Source organism: Argentina silus (genome assembly GCF_951799395.1).
Source record: "Argentina silus genome assembly, chromosome: X".
NCBI lineage: Eukaryota > Metazoa > Chordata > Actinopteri > Argentiniformes > Argentinidae > Argentina > Argentina silus.
Genome location: NC_139653.1, coordinates 53,962,076 through 53,981,800, shown reverse-complemented (window position 1 = coordinate 53,981,800; position 19,725 = coordinate 53,962,076). Strand labels below are relative to the sequence as shown.

At 46.6% G+C, this 19,725-nt stretch overlaps 1 protein-coding gene across 2 annotated transcripts in view; it reads right to left on the bottom strand.

Moving 5' to 3' along the window:
- Nucleotides 1-13,016, bottom strand: part of LOC310823304 (LIM domain-binding protein 3-like) — a 38,462-nt gene extending 25,446 nt beyond the window's left edge. For both annotated transcript variants that reach the window (XM_083696139.1, XM_083696140.1), the window contains exons 1-2: nucleotides 12,926-13,016; nucleotides 12,573-12,764 (exon numbers count right to left, since the gene is read on the bottom strand). In XM_083696139.1, the coding sequence (XP_083552265.1) occupies nucleotides 12,573-12,668 (96 nt within the window). In that variant the 5' untranslated portion in view covers nucleotides 12,669-12,764; nucleotides 12,926-13,016. The remainder of the gene's footprint in view (nucleotides 1-12,572; nucleotides 12,765-12,925) is intronic.
- Nucleotides 13,017-19,725: the final 6,709 nt, after the last annotated feature.

Below are 19,725 nucleotides of genomic sequence, written 5' to 3'. Positions count from 1 at the left end.
CAGAGCCTCCAGGGCCTGTATCAGAGCCTCCAGGGCCTGTATGAGAGCCTCCAGGGCCTGTATCAGAGCCTCCAGGGCCTGTATCAGAGCCTCCAGGGCCTGTATGAGAGCCTCCAGGGCCTGTATCAGAGCCTCCAGGGCCTGTATCAGAGCCTCCAGGGCCTGTATCAGAGCCTCCAGGGCCTGTATCAGAGCCTCCAGGGCCAGTATCAGAGCCTCCAGGGCCTGTATCAGAGCCTCCAGGGCCTGTATCAGAGCCTCCAGGGCCTGTATCAGAGCCCCCATGGCCTGTATGAGCCTCCAGTGCCAGTATCAGACCCTCCAGGACCTGTATGAGAGCCTCCAGGGCCTGTATCAGAGCCTCCAGGGCCTGTATCAGAGCCTCCAGGGCCTGTATCAGAGCCCCCATGGCCTGTATGAGCCTCCAGTGCCAGTATCAGACCCTCCAGGACCTGTAGGAGAGCCTCCAGGGCCTGTATCAGAGCCTCCAGGGCCTGTATCAGAGCCTCCAGGGCCTGTATCAGAGCCTCCAGGGCCTGTAATCAGAGCCTCCTGGGCCTGTATCAGAGCCTCCTGGGCCTGTATCAGAGCCTCCAGGGCCTGTATCAGAGCCTCCAGGGCCTGTAATCAGAGCCTCCTGGGCCTGTATCAGAGCCTCCTGGGCCTGTATCAGAGCCTCCAGGGCCTGTATCAGAGCCTCCAGGGCCTGTATCAGAGCCTCCAGGGCCTGCCACTGCAGTGATGTACCTATCACTTGCACGTTGCCATTATGACTTTCTGTATATATTATTGGTGGATTTCATCGATGAGAGTTTGTTGAAGGCTTCATTAAATTTGTCTTACACAAAACACTTAAGCTATACTTTAACAACATAATTTTGTATGAGTTTCCACTGTACAGCCAATGCTTATTGGCAATGCTTAATGCTTATTGGCAGTTATTACACAATAACAACCTGTTTTAAAAGGGTTCCGTTTTCTTTTTCAATTCAGTTTTTCAGGTCTCCTACTATTGTTTTCAGCTCAGAGGGCAAGCAGGGTAAACAGGGTAAACAGGGGTAAACAGAGGTAAACAGGGGTAAACAGAAGTAAACAGGGGTAAACAGAGGTAAACAGGGTAAACAGGGGTAAACAGAGGTAAACAGAGGTAAACAGGGGTAAACAGGGGTAAACAGAGGTAAACAGGGGTAAACAGAGGTAAACAGGGTAAACAGAGGTAAACAGAGGTAAACAGGGTAAACAGGGGTAAACAGAGGTAAACAGGGGTAAACAGGGGTAAACAGAGGTAAACAGGGGTAAACAGAGGTAAACAGGGGTAAACAGGGTAAACAGGGGTAAACAGGGGTAAACAGAGGTAAACAGGGGTAAACAGAGGTAAACAGGGTAAACAGAGGTAAACAGAGGTAAACAGGGTAAACAGGGGTAAACAGGGGTAAACAGGGGTAAACAGAGGTAAACAGGGGTAAACAGAGGTAAACAGGGTAAACAGAGGTAAACAGAGGTAAACAGGGTAAACAGGGGTAAACAGAGGTAAACAGGGGTAAACAGGGGTAAACAGAGGTAAACAGGGGTAAACAGAGGTAAACAGGGGTAAACAGGGTAAACAGGGGTAAACAGGGGTAAACAGAGGTAAACAGGGGTAAACAGAGGTAAACAGGGTAAACAGAGGTAAACAGAGGTAAACAGGGTAAACAGGGGTAAACAGAGGTAAACAGGGGTAAACAGGGGTAAACAGAGGTAAACAGGGGTAAACAGAGGTAAACAGGGTAAACAGAGGTAAACAGAGGTAAACAGGGTAAACAGGGGTAAACAGAGGTAAACAGGGGTAAACAGGGGTAAACAGAGGTAAACAGGGGTAAACAGAGGTAAACAGGGGTAAACAGGGTAAACAGGGTAAACAGGGGTAAACAGGGGTAAACAGAGGTAAACAGAGGTAAACAGGGTAAACAGGGGTAAACAGAGGTAAACAGGGGTAAACAGGGGTAAACAGAGGTAAACAGGGGTAAACAGAGGTAAACAGGGGTAAACAGGGTAAACAGGGGTAAACAGGGGTAAACAGAGGTAAACAGGGGTAAACAGAGGTAAACAGGGTAAACAGAGGTAAACAGAGGTAAACAGGGTAAACAGGGTAAACAGGGGTAAACAGGGGTAAACAGGGTAAACAGAGGTAAACAGGGGTAAACAGAGGTAAACAGAGGTAAACAGGGGTAAACAGGGTAAACAGGGGTAAACAGGGTAACAGAGGTAAACAGGGGTAAACAGGGGTAAACAGAGGTAAACAGGGTAAACAGGGGTAAACAGAGGTAAACAGGGGTAAACAGGGTAAACAGGGGTAAACAGGGGTAAACAGGGTAAACAGAGGTAAACAGGGGTAAACAGGGTAAACAGAGGTAAACAAGGGTAAACAGGGTAAACAGAGGTAAACAGGGGTAAACAGGGTAAACAGGGGTAAACAGAGGTAAACAGGGTAAACAGAGGTAAACAGGGGTAAACAGAGGTAAACAGGGGTAAACAGGGTAAACAGAGGTAAACAGGGGTAAACAGGGTAAACAGGGGTAAACAGGGTAAACAGAGGTAAACAGGGTAAACAGGTAAACAGAGGTAAACAGAGGTAAACAGGGGTAAACAGAGGTAAACAGGGGTAAACAGAGGTAAACAGGGGTAAACAGGGTAAACAGAGGTAAACAGGGGTAAACAGGGTAAACAGGGGTAAACAGGGTAAACAGAGGTAAACAGAGGTAAACAGAGGTAAACAGGGGTAAACAGAGGTAAACAGGGTAAACAGAGGTAAACAGGGTAAACAGGGGTAAACAGAGGTAAACAGGGTAAACAAAGGTAAACAGGGTAAACAGAGGTAAACAGGGTAAACAGAGGTAAACAGGGTAAACAGGGGTAAACAGAGGTAAACAGGGTAAACAGGGGTAAACAGGGGTAAACAGGGTAAACAGGGGTAAACAGAGGTAAACAGGGTAAACAGGGGTAAACAGAGGTAAACAGGGGTAAACAGAGGTAAACAGGGTAAACAGGGGTAAACAGGGGTAAACAGGGTAAACAGGGGTAAACAGAGGTAAACAGGGTAAACAGGGGTAAACAGAGGTAAACAGGGTAAACAGAGGTAAACAGGGGTAAACAGGGGTAAACAGGGTAACAGAGGTAAACAGGGTAAACAGAGGTAAACATGGTAAACAGGGGTAAACAGAGGTAAACAGGGTAAACAGAGGTAAACAGGGGTAAACAGGGGTAAACAGGGTAACAGAGGTAAACAGGGTAAACAGAGGTAAACATGGTAAACAGGGGTAAACAGAGGTAAACAGGGTAAACAGGGGTAAACAGGGGTAAACAGGGTAAACAGGGTAACAGAGGTAAACAGGGTAAACAGAGGTAAACAGGGGTAAACAGGGTAAACAGGGGTAAACAGGGTAAACAGAGGTAAACAGGGGTAAACAGAGGTAAACAGGGTAAACAGGGGTAAACAGGGTAAACAGGGGTAAACAGAGGTAAACAGGGTAAACAGAGGTAAACAGGGTAAACAGAGGTAAACAGGGTAAACAGGGGTAAACAGAGGTAAACAGGGGTAAACAGGGTAAACAGGGGTAAACAGGGTAAACAGGGGTAAACAGGGTAAACAGGGGTAAACAGAGGTAAACAGGGTAAACAGGGGTAAACAGGGTAAACAGAGGTAAACAGAGGTAAACAGGGTAAACAGGGGTAAACAGAGGTAAACAGGGTAAACAGAGGTAAACAGGGGTAAACAGGGTAAACAGGGGTAAACAGAGGTAAACAGGGTAAACAGGGTAAACAGGAGTAAACAGGGGTGAACAGAGGTAAACAGGGTAAACAGAGGTAAACAGAGGTAAACAGGGTAAACAGGGGTAAACAGAGGTAAACAGGGTAAACAGGGGTAAACAGGGTAAACAGAGGTAAATAAAAGTGTTGCTGTAGACAATACAGACCTCTAACCTCACTGGTCACTTTCATGACAATTCAAGGCTTGAAGAAAAGCCAATGGGTCAGTTTCTGTTAACAAGTGCGAAAAGAATCTGACATCCCATGAATGCAGTGTGACCTGATACCCGGCAGCCCAGGACGGCACCCAGGGGAAGGAAAGCCGGGAAGTTCCTTCACAGGTGGGCTGTTGGGGAATGGGGAGTGGGGGTGGGGTGGGGTTGGGGTTGGGGGTGGGGGTGGGGGTGGGGGGGCGAGGGGTGTTGGAACAGTCTGGGTCACTTCTCTGGAACCACAATACCACACCTTAAGGACACACAGGTGATCACACACCAACGACCAATGGTAAGAGTGCTGAGTTACCGGGAACCCCAGTGCTCTCCCCCTTCAGAGGGAATGGGGGAGGAGGGGGAGGAGGGACATGGGCACTGCTGGGTATCTATAGCCCTCACAATCTGCCCCAGCAGCGCTGACCTTCAGCAGCCTGCTAAAAACAGCCTTGCCTGTCAGCAGCCTCGGCTGTTGCCTCTCATTCCACAGGCCTGGGGAGGGGAGTGGGGAGGGGGGCAGGGAGAGGGGAAGGGGGCGGGGGGGGGGGGGGGGGCTGAGGGGAAGGGGGGGTTGCTGGAATGCAGGCCTGTAAGACCAGGGCTAACATAAGAGACACGTTATTGCTGCTGAGGGGCCGTCAGCCTGCTTCTGGTACTCAGAGCACTGGGGGGGTGGGGTGGGGGTGTGGGGAGGTGGGGTGGGGGTCTGAGGGGTTGGGGTGGGGTGGGAAGCCAGTGAGGTCTCTTCTAGAGTGGCATCTATGTACAGTACAGGCCACCGTGAGAATCCCACATACTGAAAGGACTGAGGGCGCTTGCAGAGGCACGACACTATCAGTTACATACTAACACAGTTAACTGGTTTAGAGTTGCAGAGGGGCTGGACTGACTGGGAGACAGGGAGTTTAACTGGGGCAGTAAGATATCGCCAATAAAACGTTACAGAATATGAACGTATTCTTAGCAGTCAGGCTGCATCGTCATCGGGACCTTGTTAAATCCCTAGAATAAGACACCAGAACCTTATTGATGTGCTGCACCTCAGCCTCAGTGCTGTGTTGGCAATATGAAGATCAGACGAGTTTAACAACGAGTTTATATCCAGCCTTTGAGATGTCTGGACAGCCCTGCTTGCCCTCAGAACCTACCCACCCGTACCACTGAGGTCGATCAGGGTTCATGTGTCAGTATCAATCTCGGTCTTCTTCATGGAAAAGCCAGCCCATAACTGTGGCTGAATGGAAGGTGGCACTGGTAGCCCAACACACTCCTAGGGTTAGGGTTAGGGTTAGGGTTAGGGTTAGGGTTAGGGCTAGGAATAGGGTTAGGGTTAGGGCTAGGGTTAGGGTTAGGGCTAGGGTTAGGGTTAGGGCTAGGGTTAGGGCTAGGAATAGGGTTAGGGCTAGGGTTAGGGTTAAGGCTAGGGTTAGGGCTAGGGTTAGGGTTAGGGCTAGGAATAGGGTTAGGGCTAGGGTTAGGGTTAAGGCTAGGGTTAGGGATCCAGGGGTAGGAGACACAATATAACAACAGCAGCAGACTGCTGAGTCTCAGAATCACAGGAATGTCCTGAAAGGATTATTACAGATCAGAGCAGAGCTAATCATAAAACCTGATCGTCTGGGGCTAGATGTGGGACAGTTAGGGTTAGGGTAACCCTAACCCTAAGCTCAAATAAACCCCCATAGAATGACATCACTCTCCCAAATACCCATTAACCCTAACCATAACCCCAGCCCTAACCCCTAATTCTAACCCCAACTCCTATCCCTACCCCTAACCCTAACCCCTACCCATAAACCTAAATCTAACCCCTACCCCTACCCCTAACCCCTACCCCTAACCCCTAATCAGTCAGTCATAGCAAACAACACAAAACATAGGAGTAAAAGAGTATAAGTAAAAGAATAATAAAATGTATATAATACATTTAATTAAATAAAGTTAATTAAAAAGTATCACAATCAAACGAATGCAGGAGAAACTCAGTAGCATCCTGTTTGCTAGGGGCAGACACTGTGTGCTCTGTTCTCTGGCTGACATTTCACTCAGACACATTAGGATGCTGACATTAGCTTTTAATGGCAGTCAGGTCTTAAAGGAAATGTCTAAAAAAAAACAAGGAGTTCATAAACCAATAAATGGTGAGTCACTTAAGGAGATAACTCTGTAGGTTCTAGATTCTTAAGAGGAGATAACTGTAGGTCCTAGATTCTTAAGAGATAACTTTGTAGGTTCTAGATTCTTAAGAGGAGATAACTGTAGGTTCTAGATTCTTAAGAGATAACTTTGTAGGTTCTAGATTCTTAAGAGGAGATAACTGTAGGTTCTAGATTCTTAAGAGATAACTCTGGAGGTTCTAGATTCTTAAGAGGAGATAACTCTGGAGGTTCTAGATTCTTAAGAGGAGATAACTCTGTAGGTCCTGAAGGCCGTCTGTCATTATTCTGAGGAGCCGTAGATATGGGGGTGAACCAGGCGTCCTGCTCAGATGTTTTGAATCCTACAATGGCCACATGGGAGACTGCAGGGCCCTGCTGTGGCTGGTGCCAAAAAGCTGTTCAATGTTTTCCAATTGAAACACATGGTAAACTTCCATCAGGCCAAATGAGACTGTTGTGGACTGCGATTTCGGTGTCTATAATTTCCTACTATTATATGTAGTCTTCTCCCTGGGACAGATTTCTTTTTTTTCCATAACCCACAAGTGACGTGAGAAGCATACTAAAGGGTTGGTTCGTGATTTTTTTAACCATATCTATGTATTCGATCTATGGGTTCTATTCTGGAACCTGTCTGTGCTGTCATTCAGATCCTTCATCCAATAGCATTTTACTGCAAGTACACAGGGCTCCAAGTTCAGTCTGGCCAAAAAGCCGTTGTTGCCGAGGGTTGTAAGTCTCGTCAAGTTGCTATCTTCCATTGAGAATGAATGACTACTGCTATCTTCCATTGAGAATGAATGACCACTGCTATCTTCCATTGAGAATGAATGACCACTGCTATCTTCCATTGAGAATGAATGACCACCTGTTCTATGGTAGTGTAACATCGCCATGTTTGTGCATAGCCTGAGAGCGTAGCTACAACTGCTGCTGAGGGACACAGTAATGTGTAACTTTTTTTTTATTTTTATTTTTTTATATGTTTTTAGGGCATTTCTGCTTTATTGCAATAGAGACAGTAGAGATTGACAGGAAGGATGGGTGAGAGAGAGGAGGGATGACATGCAAGATAGGTCGAGGGTCGGAATCGAACCAGGAACCTTGCGTTTACGTGGTAAGTGCATTAGTGTGCTACGCCACGAAGCGCCCCGGTAATGTGTAACTTTGACAGAAAAAATAAGTTCCACCACAAAGTCATGGATTGAATGTTAATTTCACTTCAAATCAAATTAGCTTCGTTAGACTGCAGGCACTTCATTATTAGTTGTAAGTGTCATGTGGAGTTTATTTGTGCCTTTTGGACAGACTGACGGAGCCGTGTACTGGACTGACGGAGCCCCGTGTACTGGACTGACGGAGCCCCGTGTACTGGACTGACGGAGCCGTGTACTGGACTGACGGAGCCCCGTGTACTGGACTGACGGAGCCCCGTGTACTGGACTGACGGAGCCCCGTGTACTGGACTGACGGAGCCCCGTGTACTGGACTGACGGAGCCCCGTGTACTGGACTGACGGAGCCGTGTACTGGACTGACGGAGCCCCGTGTACTGGACTGACGGAGCCGTGTACTGGACTGACGGAGCCCCGTGTACTGGACTGATGGAGCCGTGTACTGGACTGACGGAGCCCCGTGTACTGGACTGACGGAGCCCCGTGTACTGGACTGATGGAGCCGTGTACTGGACTGACGGAGCCGTGTACTGGACTGACGGAGCCGTGTACTAGCAGTACTGTGGCTAATGAGTGAAATGCTATCAGGGCTTCATCTCAATGACAGCAGACAGGTTCCAGAACAGAACCCATCGATCGACAGCATTCCTGGTAAGTAGAATACATCGATATGGATCAAATAAATCACAAACCAACCCTTTAATATGCTTCTAACATCGCTTGTGGGCTATGAAATAAATCGGACCAACCCTTCAATATCAGCAAATAAAAGGCTGACCCTAACCCTAACCCATATAAGTAGAAAAAAATCAAAGTTTTAGTCAAATCAAATTTAGTCAAATCAAATTTTAAAATCGTACTTATCACGTACATCGCATACAGCCGTAATTGATATAGTGAAACTGGGATCTTTGGGATCTTTGGGATCAACAAATCAGCGATACAATATAATCTAGTAATAACAAAACAGTGGCAGTGGTAGTGCAGTGATTCATCAGAGTAATATGCCTCTGAATACCACACACAAATAACAAAGTTACACAACGACCTACAGGAAGTCACTCAAAACAGGAAGAAAGTCCCCTCTCTCAAAGGAGCTCCTTTTCATTCCAACCTCACAGAGACGTATTTCTCACTGCCGTCTGCTGCTCGCTATTACAGCCGCATTTCAGGTTCATACCATTCATACTGCACACCACCTGCTTCTGGTTTTATTCCAAAAGCCTACAAAGACTTCACTCCTGGTTTCACCTCCACATAATCCTGAAGAACTCTCAATTCCATCAAGCAGCCAGAAAAGTCGAAAAGCATGGTTGTCTGTTCCAATGACTATTTTTACCTGTATTCCCAAAGATCCTCCTCCTTACTTCCTGTCTTCTCCTCCTTACTTCCTGTCTTTCTCTCCTCCTTACTTCCTGTCTTCCTCTCCTCCTTACTTCCTGTCTTTCTTCCCTATCCAATAACAATTAAATATATAAGAACCCCCCCCCCAAAAAAAAATGCAATTGATGAACAGAATGGTCCCTTATTCTGAATGTGTGATACAGAGGTCCTTACCTGTCTCTAATGGTCCCTTATTCTGAATGTGTGATACAGAGGTCCTTATTTGGAATACAGTTGGTGACATCTCTATTCTCTAAGCCTGTTGAAGTGAGCCCAGACCTGTGCCTTTGCTATCCCAACCCTGATCCAGGAAGACCTGTGCCTTTGCTATCCCAACCCTGATCCAGGAAAGCACGTGGACAAATGGGAAGAATAATCTACCGCTGATCTGTCTCCTAGGGTTTCAATATGGAATGCTGCTGGTGTCAACACTGTGGGGATCAACTCAACTTCAGTATTATATTATCATAATGATTTCAGATTAGTAGCATATCTCAGTCCAGATGTATTGCTACTGGGTGCTCTGAAATACTACATCAAATACTACGTCAAATACTACATCAAATACTACATCAAATACTATGTCAAATACTACATCAAATACTATATCAAATATTACGTCAAACCAGACACTGTGACTTGGTTTTGGTCTGTACTGTACTGTGTACAGGGCTGAGGTGATGTAGACTCTGGGGTACATGTGTGTGTGTGTGTGTGTGTGTGTGTGTGTGTGTGTGTGTGTGTGTGTGTGTGTGTGTGTGTGTGTGTGTGTGTGTTGTATGAGTGGGTGGCTGGGGTATGTGAGTGACACAGGCAGATTGTATATCAGCTGCACCTTCACAACCTAACCCCACACAAACACACACACACACACACACACACACACACACACACACACACACCCACACCCACACCCACACCCACACACACACATACACATATACATACACACACCTGGCACAAGAAAGACAGCAGCCACAGACCACCCAAACAATCAGCGTTGTCCACTGATGGGTCAGTGGTATTTTTAGACAGCAGGAGAGATAGAGCGGCAGCAGGCCCAAAGGCGGGGGGGGGTGGGGGGGGGTAGTTCCTCCCCACCTGTCAGCGTGCTGAGTGACTGGGCCTGGTGGTGCAGGAGAGCAGGGGGAATAGAAGGCCTCAGCTCGGGGACCGTCTCCTACAGAGAGCTTCATAAGACAAGGCTTACAATCCAGATCCCGGGCATGGTTCCGCCGTTAGCTAACGTCCAATTCCAAACTGACCCCTGACCTCTAAGCCAGCAGATTCTGAAAGGATTGGATAGATATTCAGTATGATGTCATAACTTTTCTTTAGCCTCTGAAATGCTAGGCGGAATGTTCACCATATCACTCACACCCCATCCACATCTCTCCAGGTCTGCACCCAGGACCTACAGTCCTAGGGGTGGTTTGTAATAGAGATGGAATGGCCTTCTCTGCCCCTGCCCACAGGGAAGGACGAACACTCTTCGTTAGAGAGAGATATGGTTCTGACAGGTGTTGTGCAGTCTCTGGCTTTGTGTGTTTCCATTCTGTAGTCACCCTCCTCTTTTTTCTCTCTCTCTCTCTCTCTCTCTCTCTCTCTCCCTCCCCCTCCCTCCCTCCCTCCCTGGCTTTGTGTCTTTCCATTCTGTAGTTGCTGAATATCAAAGAAAAGAACAGTCTACGACAGGGTGTCTGACTGCGTCACCGTGAAACGCCAGAAGGAGTCTGTCCAGTAAAGGAGGAGAGCGCACGTTCTTCTGTGGCCACGAGGTCGTGTCATATCGCTGTGGGCCGCGTCCAACTGCCACTGTTTGACACCCCTGAGGGCTTTTTATATACCTACATTTTTCTTTTTTTTTACCTTCAGGTACTTCTAATGCCAATCACACACTTTCCTCACCAAGGAGCTTGGAATAGACACACACACTTACACTCGCATGTGCACACACGCACACACAGAGTTGCCCCTATCATCATCTGTTCCTAAGGCCAGAACTGAGAGGGGAAAGGTTTTTCACATAATGCCCCTTTATCCAGAAAAACGATTCAAAAGATTTTAAAGTTAGAGAAGCTGTAACATGGATAACACTTAATCTAACACGTGTCTTTAACGTGTGTTTGGGTAACATGTACACACACCTCCCTGCTGTGCCTTCTTGCCAGGTCGACCTCACATGGGTCACACACACACACACACACACACACACACACACACACACACACACACACACACACACACACACACACAGGTAGGGCAAACACTGATGCACTTGTTATGAGCACCTGTGCTACATACCTTTGATATAAACATACACGCAAGCCATACATTTTTCTGTTTCCTCTCTTCTGAAAATGTTGATCATCTTTCCCTCTATTACATCTATTACAGTAATTATCTTCCGGTGAGATTAATATGCTGCTCCCCTGGTCACATTCCCCGAGTGGTATTCAGGCACCCACTCCTCTTTCACTTGAATTACAAAGTAAAGCAGACACGTTGAGGCTCCGAACAGTTATGACAGGATACAGTACAGCATCTCTTCCCCGGCAACGGCTGAGCGGTTGTCATGTGTGTTCCATTGAACACGCCACAATAACAAGGGGGTTTTAATTTCATGAAGAGTACTTTGGTCCTCCTTGCTTTTCTGATGCCCAATTAACCGCACTGACAGAGGGCAGCTTCAGTCTACTAAGATGCACTAGTACAGCCCATGTCCCTTCCTTCTTCTCTCAGAGAATTTGCAGCACAAACAAATCTAGACCACATCGTAATTAACAACTGAAGCAACTGGCAAGTGAGAGTGTGCATTTCTGAAACACACAGAGAACGGTAATCACCATACCGTTGTTGTCTTAGTGATTAGACAACAGGTTACCCAAGAGCCAAATATACAGTCGGGCCTGTAACTGTGTCAGGGTGACAGTTGACAGCATACTGTGATTCCTGTCTGATAAGACATGGCAGCATCATGCTCTGTACGACAAGCTCCTCACACCCCTAATAACATGGACTTTCATACCAGCGACACAAATAAGGACACAATTCCCTTGGTACACCCCCCACCTCACTCTGTCAGACCCAGCAGAATTGTTGCTAGGCTCTCCTGGAGTGTACGGTGAACTGCCACTACTACGATCTACTGTTCGTCAGTAATTTGGCCAGTTTATGAAACTGTGTCTTCCAACAGCGCACAGTGACTTATGGCCGTCCCAGGAGAGAACCTGCTGAACCAACGATCAGATGAGGCGATGTCTCCCCTGGACCCATTGGTCAACCACCACTCCTCAGCATTCTTCCTCAAAAGGCCCACAGCTACTGGTGTTAGAATAAATGATGTCCTACAAGTGTTAGAATAAATGATGTCCTAGAAGTGTTACAATAAATGATGTCCTAGAAGTGTTACAATAAATGATGTCCTACAAGTGTTACAATAAATGATGTCCTAGAAGTGTTACAATAAATGATGTCCTAGAAGTGTTACAATAAATGATGTCCTAGAAGTGTTACAATAAATGATGTCCTACAAGTGTTACAATAAATGATGTCCTACAAGTGTTACAATAAATGATGTCCTAGAAGTGTTACAATAAATGATGTCCTAGAAGAGTTACAATAAATTATGTCCTAGAGGTGTTAGTCCTAGAGGTGTTACAATAAATTATGTCCTATGCGGTATCAACAATGGGGATGGCCGTCCCAAACAGTAAAATCACACACGTGCCACAACATTAACATCCTGGCACATAAAATCCTATTTAGTTTGTGGCAAGGGATAGGTCAATGGAGGAGTAATCTTATTGGTTCAGGAGCCTATCTACAGCGTAGCCATCCTCTGGTGAGTCTGGCTCTTACCCTGGATATGGTCAGAGGCATGTTGAAGTCCTTCCCGCCCTGCAGTCGGAAGCCCCATGGGGCTGGACCACTCAGAGAGATGTTGTAGGTAGCCATTCTTCCAGAGTCTTTGGTTGCTTGTTTGGTTTATTGGCAGTTCTTCCTCCAAGGCGGTGGCAAAAACAGAGATGGGGAGCGGAACCCAGGTAGCCTCTGAAAGAAGAAAAAAAAGGTGTAAAAAAAAAGAAGAAGAAGAAAAATACACAAGAGGACTTAAAAATATATAAAATATCTTCCCCAAAATGTCTACTGAGAGCACAGCAGACAAAAAATAACCCAATACAGCCACAGACAAATAGGTATTTCACGCCCACCCCTTTTGGTATGAGAGAATTGCTGTATGAGCGAAAGATAGAGAGACAAAGTTGAGAGAGAGAGATAGAGAGAAAACAGTTGAGAGCCAGAGGAAGAGAGGTCTTGCCTGCTCAGATGAGCTGAAGTGACAGCCTATGAATAGACGGCCCTCTGCAGAAAGCAATTGCACTGTGGCATTGTGGGGGGGGGGGGGGGGTGCCTTATATGGTCTGGAAGGGGACACCCAGAATGCCAGGACTCCCATGATTCAGAGGGCTAATATAGCCCCTTCCTAGGCCAACCGATTTTTCTAGACCCCATAACATTCTACCCAGGGACTCCCTGGAACCCCAGTCTCCTCATACCCCCAGTCGGGAGCAGCTCAAGGAAATTATTCATTAACCGGAAACAAAAAGAGTCGTCATCAAAGATTGAGGTTGGACTCTCTGAGATTCCCATCCCATCCATTGCCACATATTGCACACCTGTTCAGATTCTCAATGTTTGGGCGCATTGTGTCGGTGCAAGATGGTAAACCAACAGGTAGAATGAACGTGCCTCAATCTAAGAGTCCGCTGAATTTGGCAAACAACCATTTTCATGTTTCTGACCGAAATGATCTGCAGCATGTATTCAACATTCAGTCTATTAGGACCCCAAAGTCAATATTAGGACCCCAAAGTCAGTATAAGACAAGACATAATGCAGTTATTAGGCTTCATAAGGAAGGGGTCGGGGGTAGGAGGTAAATCTGGAGCTGCACCAGTAACCGGTGGTAACCGATGGACGTAGCAGACTGATACTCTAGTACTTGTATTGGTAATATTATCTGATACTAAGAACCAATACCAATGTGACATAATCTAATTGAATGTTTACCCGCTTAATGTTGACCCGTTTTGAAAGAATACATGTATGTGAAATCATGTGTGTAATATATTATGTTTTGTTGATTGGGGTAGGTGTTGGGAACAGTTTTAACGGTACCTGGCACTCTGATTGGTTAGCAGAAAATCATATTGTTGCACATCATCTCCTGTGGGAAACATGCAGTTGCCTATGTTATGTAGTAAAAAAGGTGACAGAAAAGGTCCAAAGGCAATAAAAAAACTGATTTTCCAAACATACAAACTCAAACGCACTTCCCTTGGCTGGAAACCTGTTGCAGTTCCTCAGAATCACAGGGGTCATTTCCTTAAGACCTTTTCTATGGAGTTAGATGTCAGAGACCATATATACTAGAGATACGCCACTCCCTTGATTTACTATTGGTTTACCAGAGACTGTATATACCAGAGATACGCCACTCCCTTGATTTACTATTGGTTTACCAGAGACTGTATATACCAGAGATACGCCACTCCCTTGATTTACTATTGGTGTACCAGAGACTGTATATACCAGAGATACGCCACTCCCTTGATTTACTATTGGTTTACCAGAGACGGTATATATCAGAGATACGCCACTCCCTTGATTTACTATTGGTTTACCAGAGACTGTGTATACCAGAGATACGCCACTCCCTTGATTTACTATTGGTTTACCAGAGACTGTGTATACCAGAGATACGCCACTCCCTTGATTTACTATTGGTTTACCAGAGACTGTGTATACCAGAGATACGCCACTCCCTTGATTTACTATTGGTTTACCAGAGACTGTGTATACCAGAGATACGCCACTCCCTTGATTTACTATTGGTTTACCAGAGACTGTGTATACCAGAGATACGCCACTCCCTTGATTTACTATTGGTTTACCAGAGACTGTGTATACCAGAGATACGCCACTCCCTTGATTTACTATTGGTTTACCAGAGACTGTGTATACCAGAGATACGCCACTCCCTTGATTTACTATTGGTTTACCAGAGACTGTGTATACCAGAGATACGCCACTCCCTTGATTTACTATTGGTTTACCAGAGACTGTGTATACCAGAGATACGCCACTCCCTTGATTTACTATTGGTTTACCAGAGACTGTGTATACCAGAGATACGCCACTCCCTTGATTTACTATTGGTTTACCAGAGACTGTGTATACCAGAGATACGCCACTCCCTTGATTTACTATTGGTTTACCAGAGACTGTGTATACCAGAGATACGCCACTCCCTTGATTTACTATTGGTTTACCAGAGACTGTATATACCAGAGATACGCCACTCCCTTGATTTACTATTGGTTTACCAGAGACTGTATATACCAGAGATACGCCACTCCCTTGATTTACTATTGGTTTACCAGAGACTGTATATACCAGAGATACGCCACTCCCTTGATTTACTATTGGTTTACCAGAGACTGTATATACCAGAGATACGCCACTCCCTTGATTTACTATTGGTTTACCAGAGACTGTATATACCAGAGATACGCCACTCCCTTGATTTACTATTGGTTTACCAGAGACTGTATATACCAGAGATACACCACTCCCTTGATTTACTATTGGTTTTGCAAGTGACGGAGAAGATGGCGCCTCTCCCACGTGGGGATACATTTCTGACCAATTACCACGCAGTTATAGATTAGCATTACAGTAGCAGTCGTCTTTGCTAATAACGTCCATTTCCCTAACAAGCCAGTTCAGGACCAGAGCGGGAGGCTAGGATAGAACCAAAGACATTATATATATCTAGAACATATTATATATATCTACACACTTCAGTGATATGTAATATATATATAAATATATATGAAATATACATAAATAAATCTATCTATATATTTATATCAATATTTATATAGATATATAGATATGAAAAACCGAAAGGAACAGTCTAATACGTACTGTATCATTTTGGGGTAAATTGAGTTTTTGTCCTGACCTCCCATAGACGACGTGTGTTTGTGTGTGTGTGTGTGTGTGTGTGTGTGTGTGTGTGTGTGTGTGTGTGTGTGTGTGTGGACCAGGGTTAGGGTTAAATCTATGTTAGGACCAGGGTTAGGGTTAAATCTATGTTAGGACCAGGGTTAGGGTTAAATCTATGCTAGGACCAGGGGCCATTAGCAGTCACAATGGTAGAGTAGTGAGTGTGTGCGTGCGTCCATGTGTGCATGTGGAACAGCTCCTGGTTGTCCTTAGCAGTTCAGTCAAACATGCTGGCCTGCTGGGGTAAACTCTGCTGGGGTAAACTCTGCTGGGGTAAACTACTCTGCTGGGGTAAACTACTCTGCTGGGGTAAACTACTCTGTTGGGGTAATCTCTGCTGGGGTAAACTCTGCAGGGGTAAACTACTCTGCTGGGGTAATCTCTGCTGGGGTAAACTCTGCTGGGGTAAACTACTCTGTTGGGGCAATCTCTGCTGGGGTAATCTCTGCTGGGGTAAACTCTGCTGGGGTAAACTCTGCTGGGGTAAACTACTCTGCTGGGGTAAACTACTCTGCTGGGGTAAACTCTGCTGGGGTAAACTACTCTGCTGGGGTAAACTCTGCTGGGGTAAACTCTGATGGGGTAATCTCTGCTGGGGTAAACTCTGCTGGGGTAAACTCTGATGGGGTAAACTCTGCTGGGGTAAACTCTGATGGGGTAATCTCTCCTGGGGTAAACTCTGATGGGGTGAGTCTATAAACTCTCTGCGTATCAACGACTCAAGGCAGGATCAAAGGGAGGGGTCTGATTGAGAGTCTCAATATGCCATGATGTGATTGACCCCAGTGTTACTCTACCCTGCAGCAGGGATGGACTAGGACAACAAAACGACCCTGGACGACCGGCCACCGGGAACTCCCCTGCTGCACCAGATGGCCGGTCAGCTGCTGGCCCTGAGGCCACCCAGAGGTCACCCAGAGGTCACCGATTGCCAGGTACACTCACCATAAAGAAACTATGGCACGTGCAAAAATAAACGTTTTATCTACACACTCAGCCATGATACAGCTATTCACCAACCAGGAGTAGGACAACCAGGAGTAGTACAACCAGGAGTAGGACATCCAGGAGTAGTACAACCAGGAGTAGTACAACCAGGAGTAGGACAACCAGGAGTAGTACAACCAGGAGTAGTACAACCAGGAGTAGGACAACCAGGAGTAGTACAACCAGGAGAACAGTTATGTGAACCATGCAGCAGCAAATGTTCCACCGACTCCTGTGATAGCAGCCCTCCTAGGCGAGCGGTGATGAGGGTGTGACAACCAGTGAGATCATCCACAATGGTGTGACTTTATCAGCCAGCGGAAGGTATGCAGAGCCTGGGCCAGACAGAGTGTGTGGTACTCAGACCCTCCGGTCTGCTATCTCCTGAAAGAGAGAGAGAGAGAGAGAGAGAGAGAGAGAGAGAGACAGAGAGAGAGAGGCAGAGAGACAGAGAGAGAGCGAGAGAGAGTGAGAGAGAGAGAGAGAGAGAGAGAGAGAGAGATAGATCGAAAGTTGATAGGCCAGCTTCTGCAAGATGCCAGATATGAGTTTATGAAAGGAGTCCACAGTATGTTCCGTAGGTATCTCCAAATACCCTCCATACACAGACCACTATCCTGTCTATCACCATAATGACAGAGGAGTGGTTTAGGATGCACTGCTGAGAGAGAGAGAGACAGAAAGACAGAGAGAGAGAGACAGAGAGAGAGAGACAGATAGAGAGACAGAAAGACAGAGAGAGAGAGAGAGAGAGAGAGAGACAGAAAGACAGAGAGAGAGAGAGAGAGAGAGAGAGAGAGAAAGAGAGAGAGACAGAAAGAGAGAGAGAGAGAGAGAGAAAGAGAGAGAGAGAAAGAGAGACAGAGAGAGAGAGAGAGAGAGAGAGAGAGAGAGAGAGGGGAAAAGGGGAGCTTTGGCAGGTCTGGTTGTGTATCTACCTGATTGCCTCCTTGCCATGGTGCCACAGCATGTGTCTATTCACACCTCAAGTCCAATCCAACAGTGTATTGACCGGAATTCTACAACTGCACAGCCAAATACCCACACAATCATCTAATCACTATGGTGGTCCACTTCCACCTGGGCGCTAACTCCTGTTCTCTCTCCACAGGTATAGATAGACCTGTCCTGTCTATCTCCTTCTGGCTTTGTAGTGCAACAACTACTTGCTACTTGCTCATAGGCATTCATATTGGCCAGCCAGGAAAATCATATTGACAAGCGAAGGTGACTCATGCTTGCAAACTGCAATATATACACACATGCCTAAATTAAAACCATAACCTGAAGAAACATACCCAGACATTCTATAGATGGAATACCAAAACTATGGAACACATAATACTAATACACTTCACATGGAGTTGCGCTTATAAATGTGACGTCGTAACCCTGTAGTTATGTAAGTAACACTGAAACATATTGATATAGCCTAGCCTTGTTGCACTTTATAACGCACAAAGGCTCTCAGAATAATTGTCACAGGTGAACGTCCACTCCACTCCACTCCTAGAAACCGCGCCCACCTTACCGTAGCCGGTAGGCTACCGTTTCAGCCGTTGCTTCAACACACACACCGATTCAACTCAAACTAGACTCAGCTCCATGTACCTACTGACACTGTCCATACTCCACTGAGACTATACCGGTATTACCATAACGGACTTAAAAACCGGTCTAATTAGGTGTTATTATATGCAGAAACGGAGCAAACTTGTGCAGGTAATTTAATGTGGCTGCTTTGACAAAAACATGACGTCTCATGCACTTGTTGCATCCAATGTCGACCAAAACAACAAGGATTACGGTAAAGTGTCACAGAGGCTTAATTCCATTCAGTTGCTGACTCAAGATAAGTACCGAAACAAACTGAGTGCGTCAACGTTACTACCTTGTTATTGACGTGTCTCCTCTTTCCGTTCTCTCTGGAGTCGAGGCTATGTCACCCGGGACACTGCCTTACCGGATCCCCGGGTGCCCAGGCGACGTCAGCTGGAGGGGAGAAGTGGGGGTTAACGGGGGATTTTCATTAAGGTGGAATTATTAAAGCGACAGTCGTCGTTTATCTACAGTACTGGCGACATCACTGCCACGTGTTGCAACACCAAAACATAGATAACAAATGATGAATCTCCGGATGACAACCATCTTAGCTTTCTCTGTAGGCTTCCATAGGCTACAGCAGACAACTCCACACCTGTCCTTGCCAATTATGTAGGCCAGAGTTAGGCCTATTGCCTTGATGCACCTTTTATCCCTTTCCCAAGGCTTGGGGGCAGTCCCACTGTTATATTATTTGTAACAGACACGCACGCACGCATGCACACACGCACGCACGCACAGACACACACACACATGCACTCACACACAGGATGGAGGAGGAGGATGGAGGAGGAGGAGGATGGAGGAGGAGGATGATGGAGTAGGATGATGGAGAAGGATGGAGGAGGAGGAGGAGGAGGAGGATGGAGGAGGAGGATGGAGGAGGAGGAGGATGGAGGAGGATGGAGGAGGAGGATGATGGATGAGGAGGAGGATGGAGGAGGAGGAGGATGGAGGAGGAGGATGGAGGAGGAGGATGGAGGAGGAGGATGATGGAGGAGGAGGATGGATGAGGAGGATGATGGAGGAGGAGGATGATGGAGGAGGAGGATGATGGAGGAGGAGGATGGATGAGGAGGATGATGGAGGAGGAGGATGATGGAGGAGGAGGAGGATGGAGGAGGAGGAGGATGGAGGAGGAGGATGGAGGTGGATGGAGGAGGAGGATGAAGGAGGAGGAGGATGGAGGGGGATGATGGAGGATGATGGAGGAGGAGGAGGAGGAGGATGGAGGAGGATGGACGATGATGGAGGAGGAGGAGGAGGAGGAGGATGGAGGAGGATGGACGATGATGGAGGAGGATGATGGGGGATGATGGAGGAGGATGGAGGAGGAGGAGGATGGAGGATG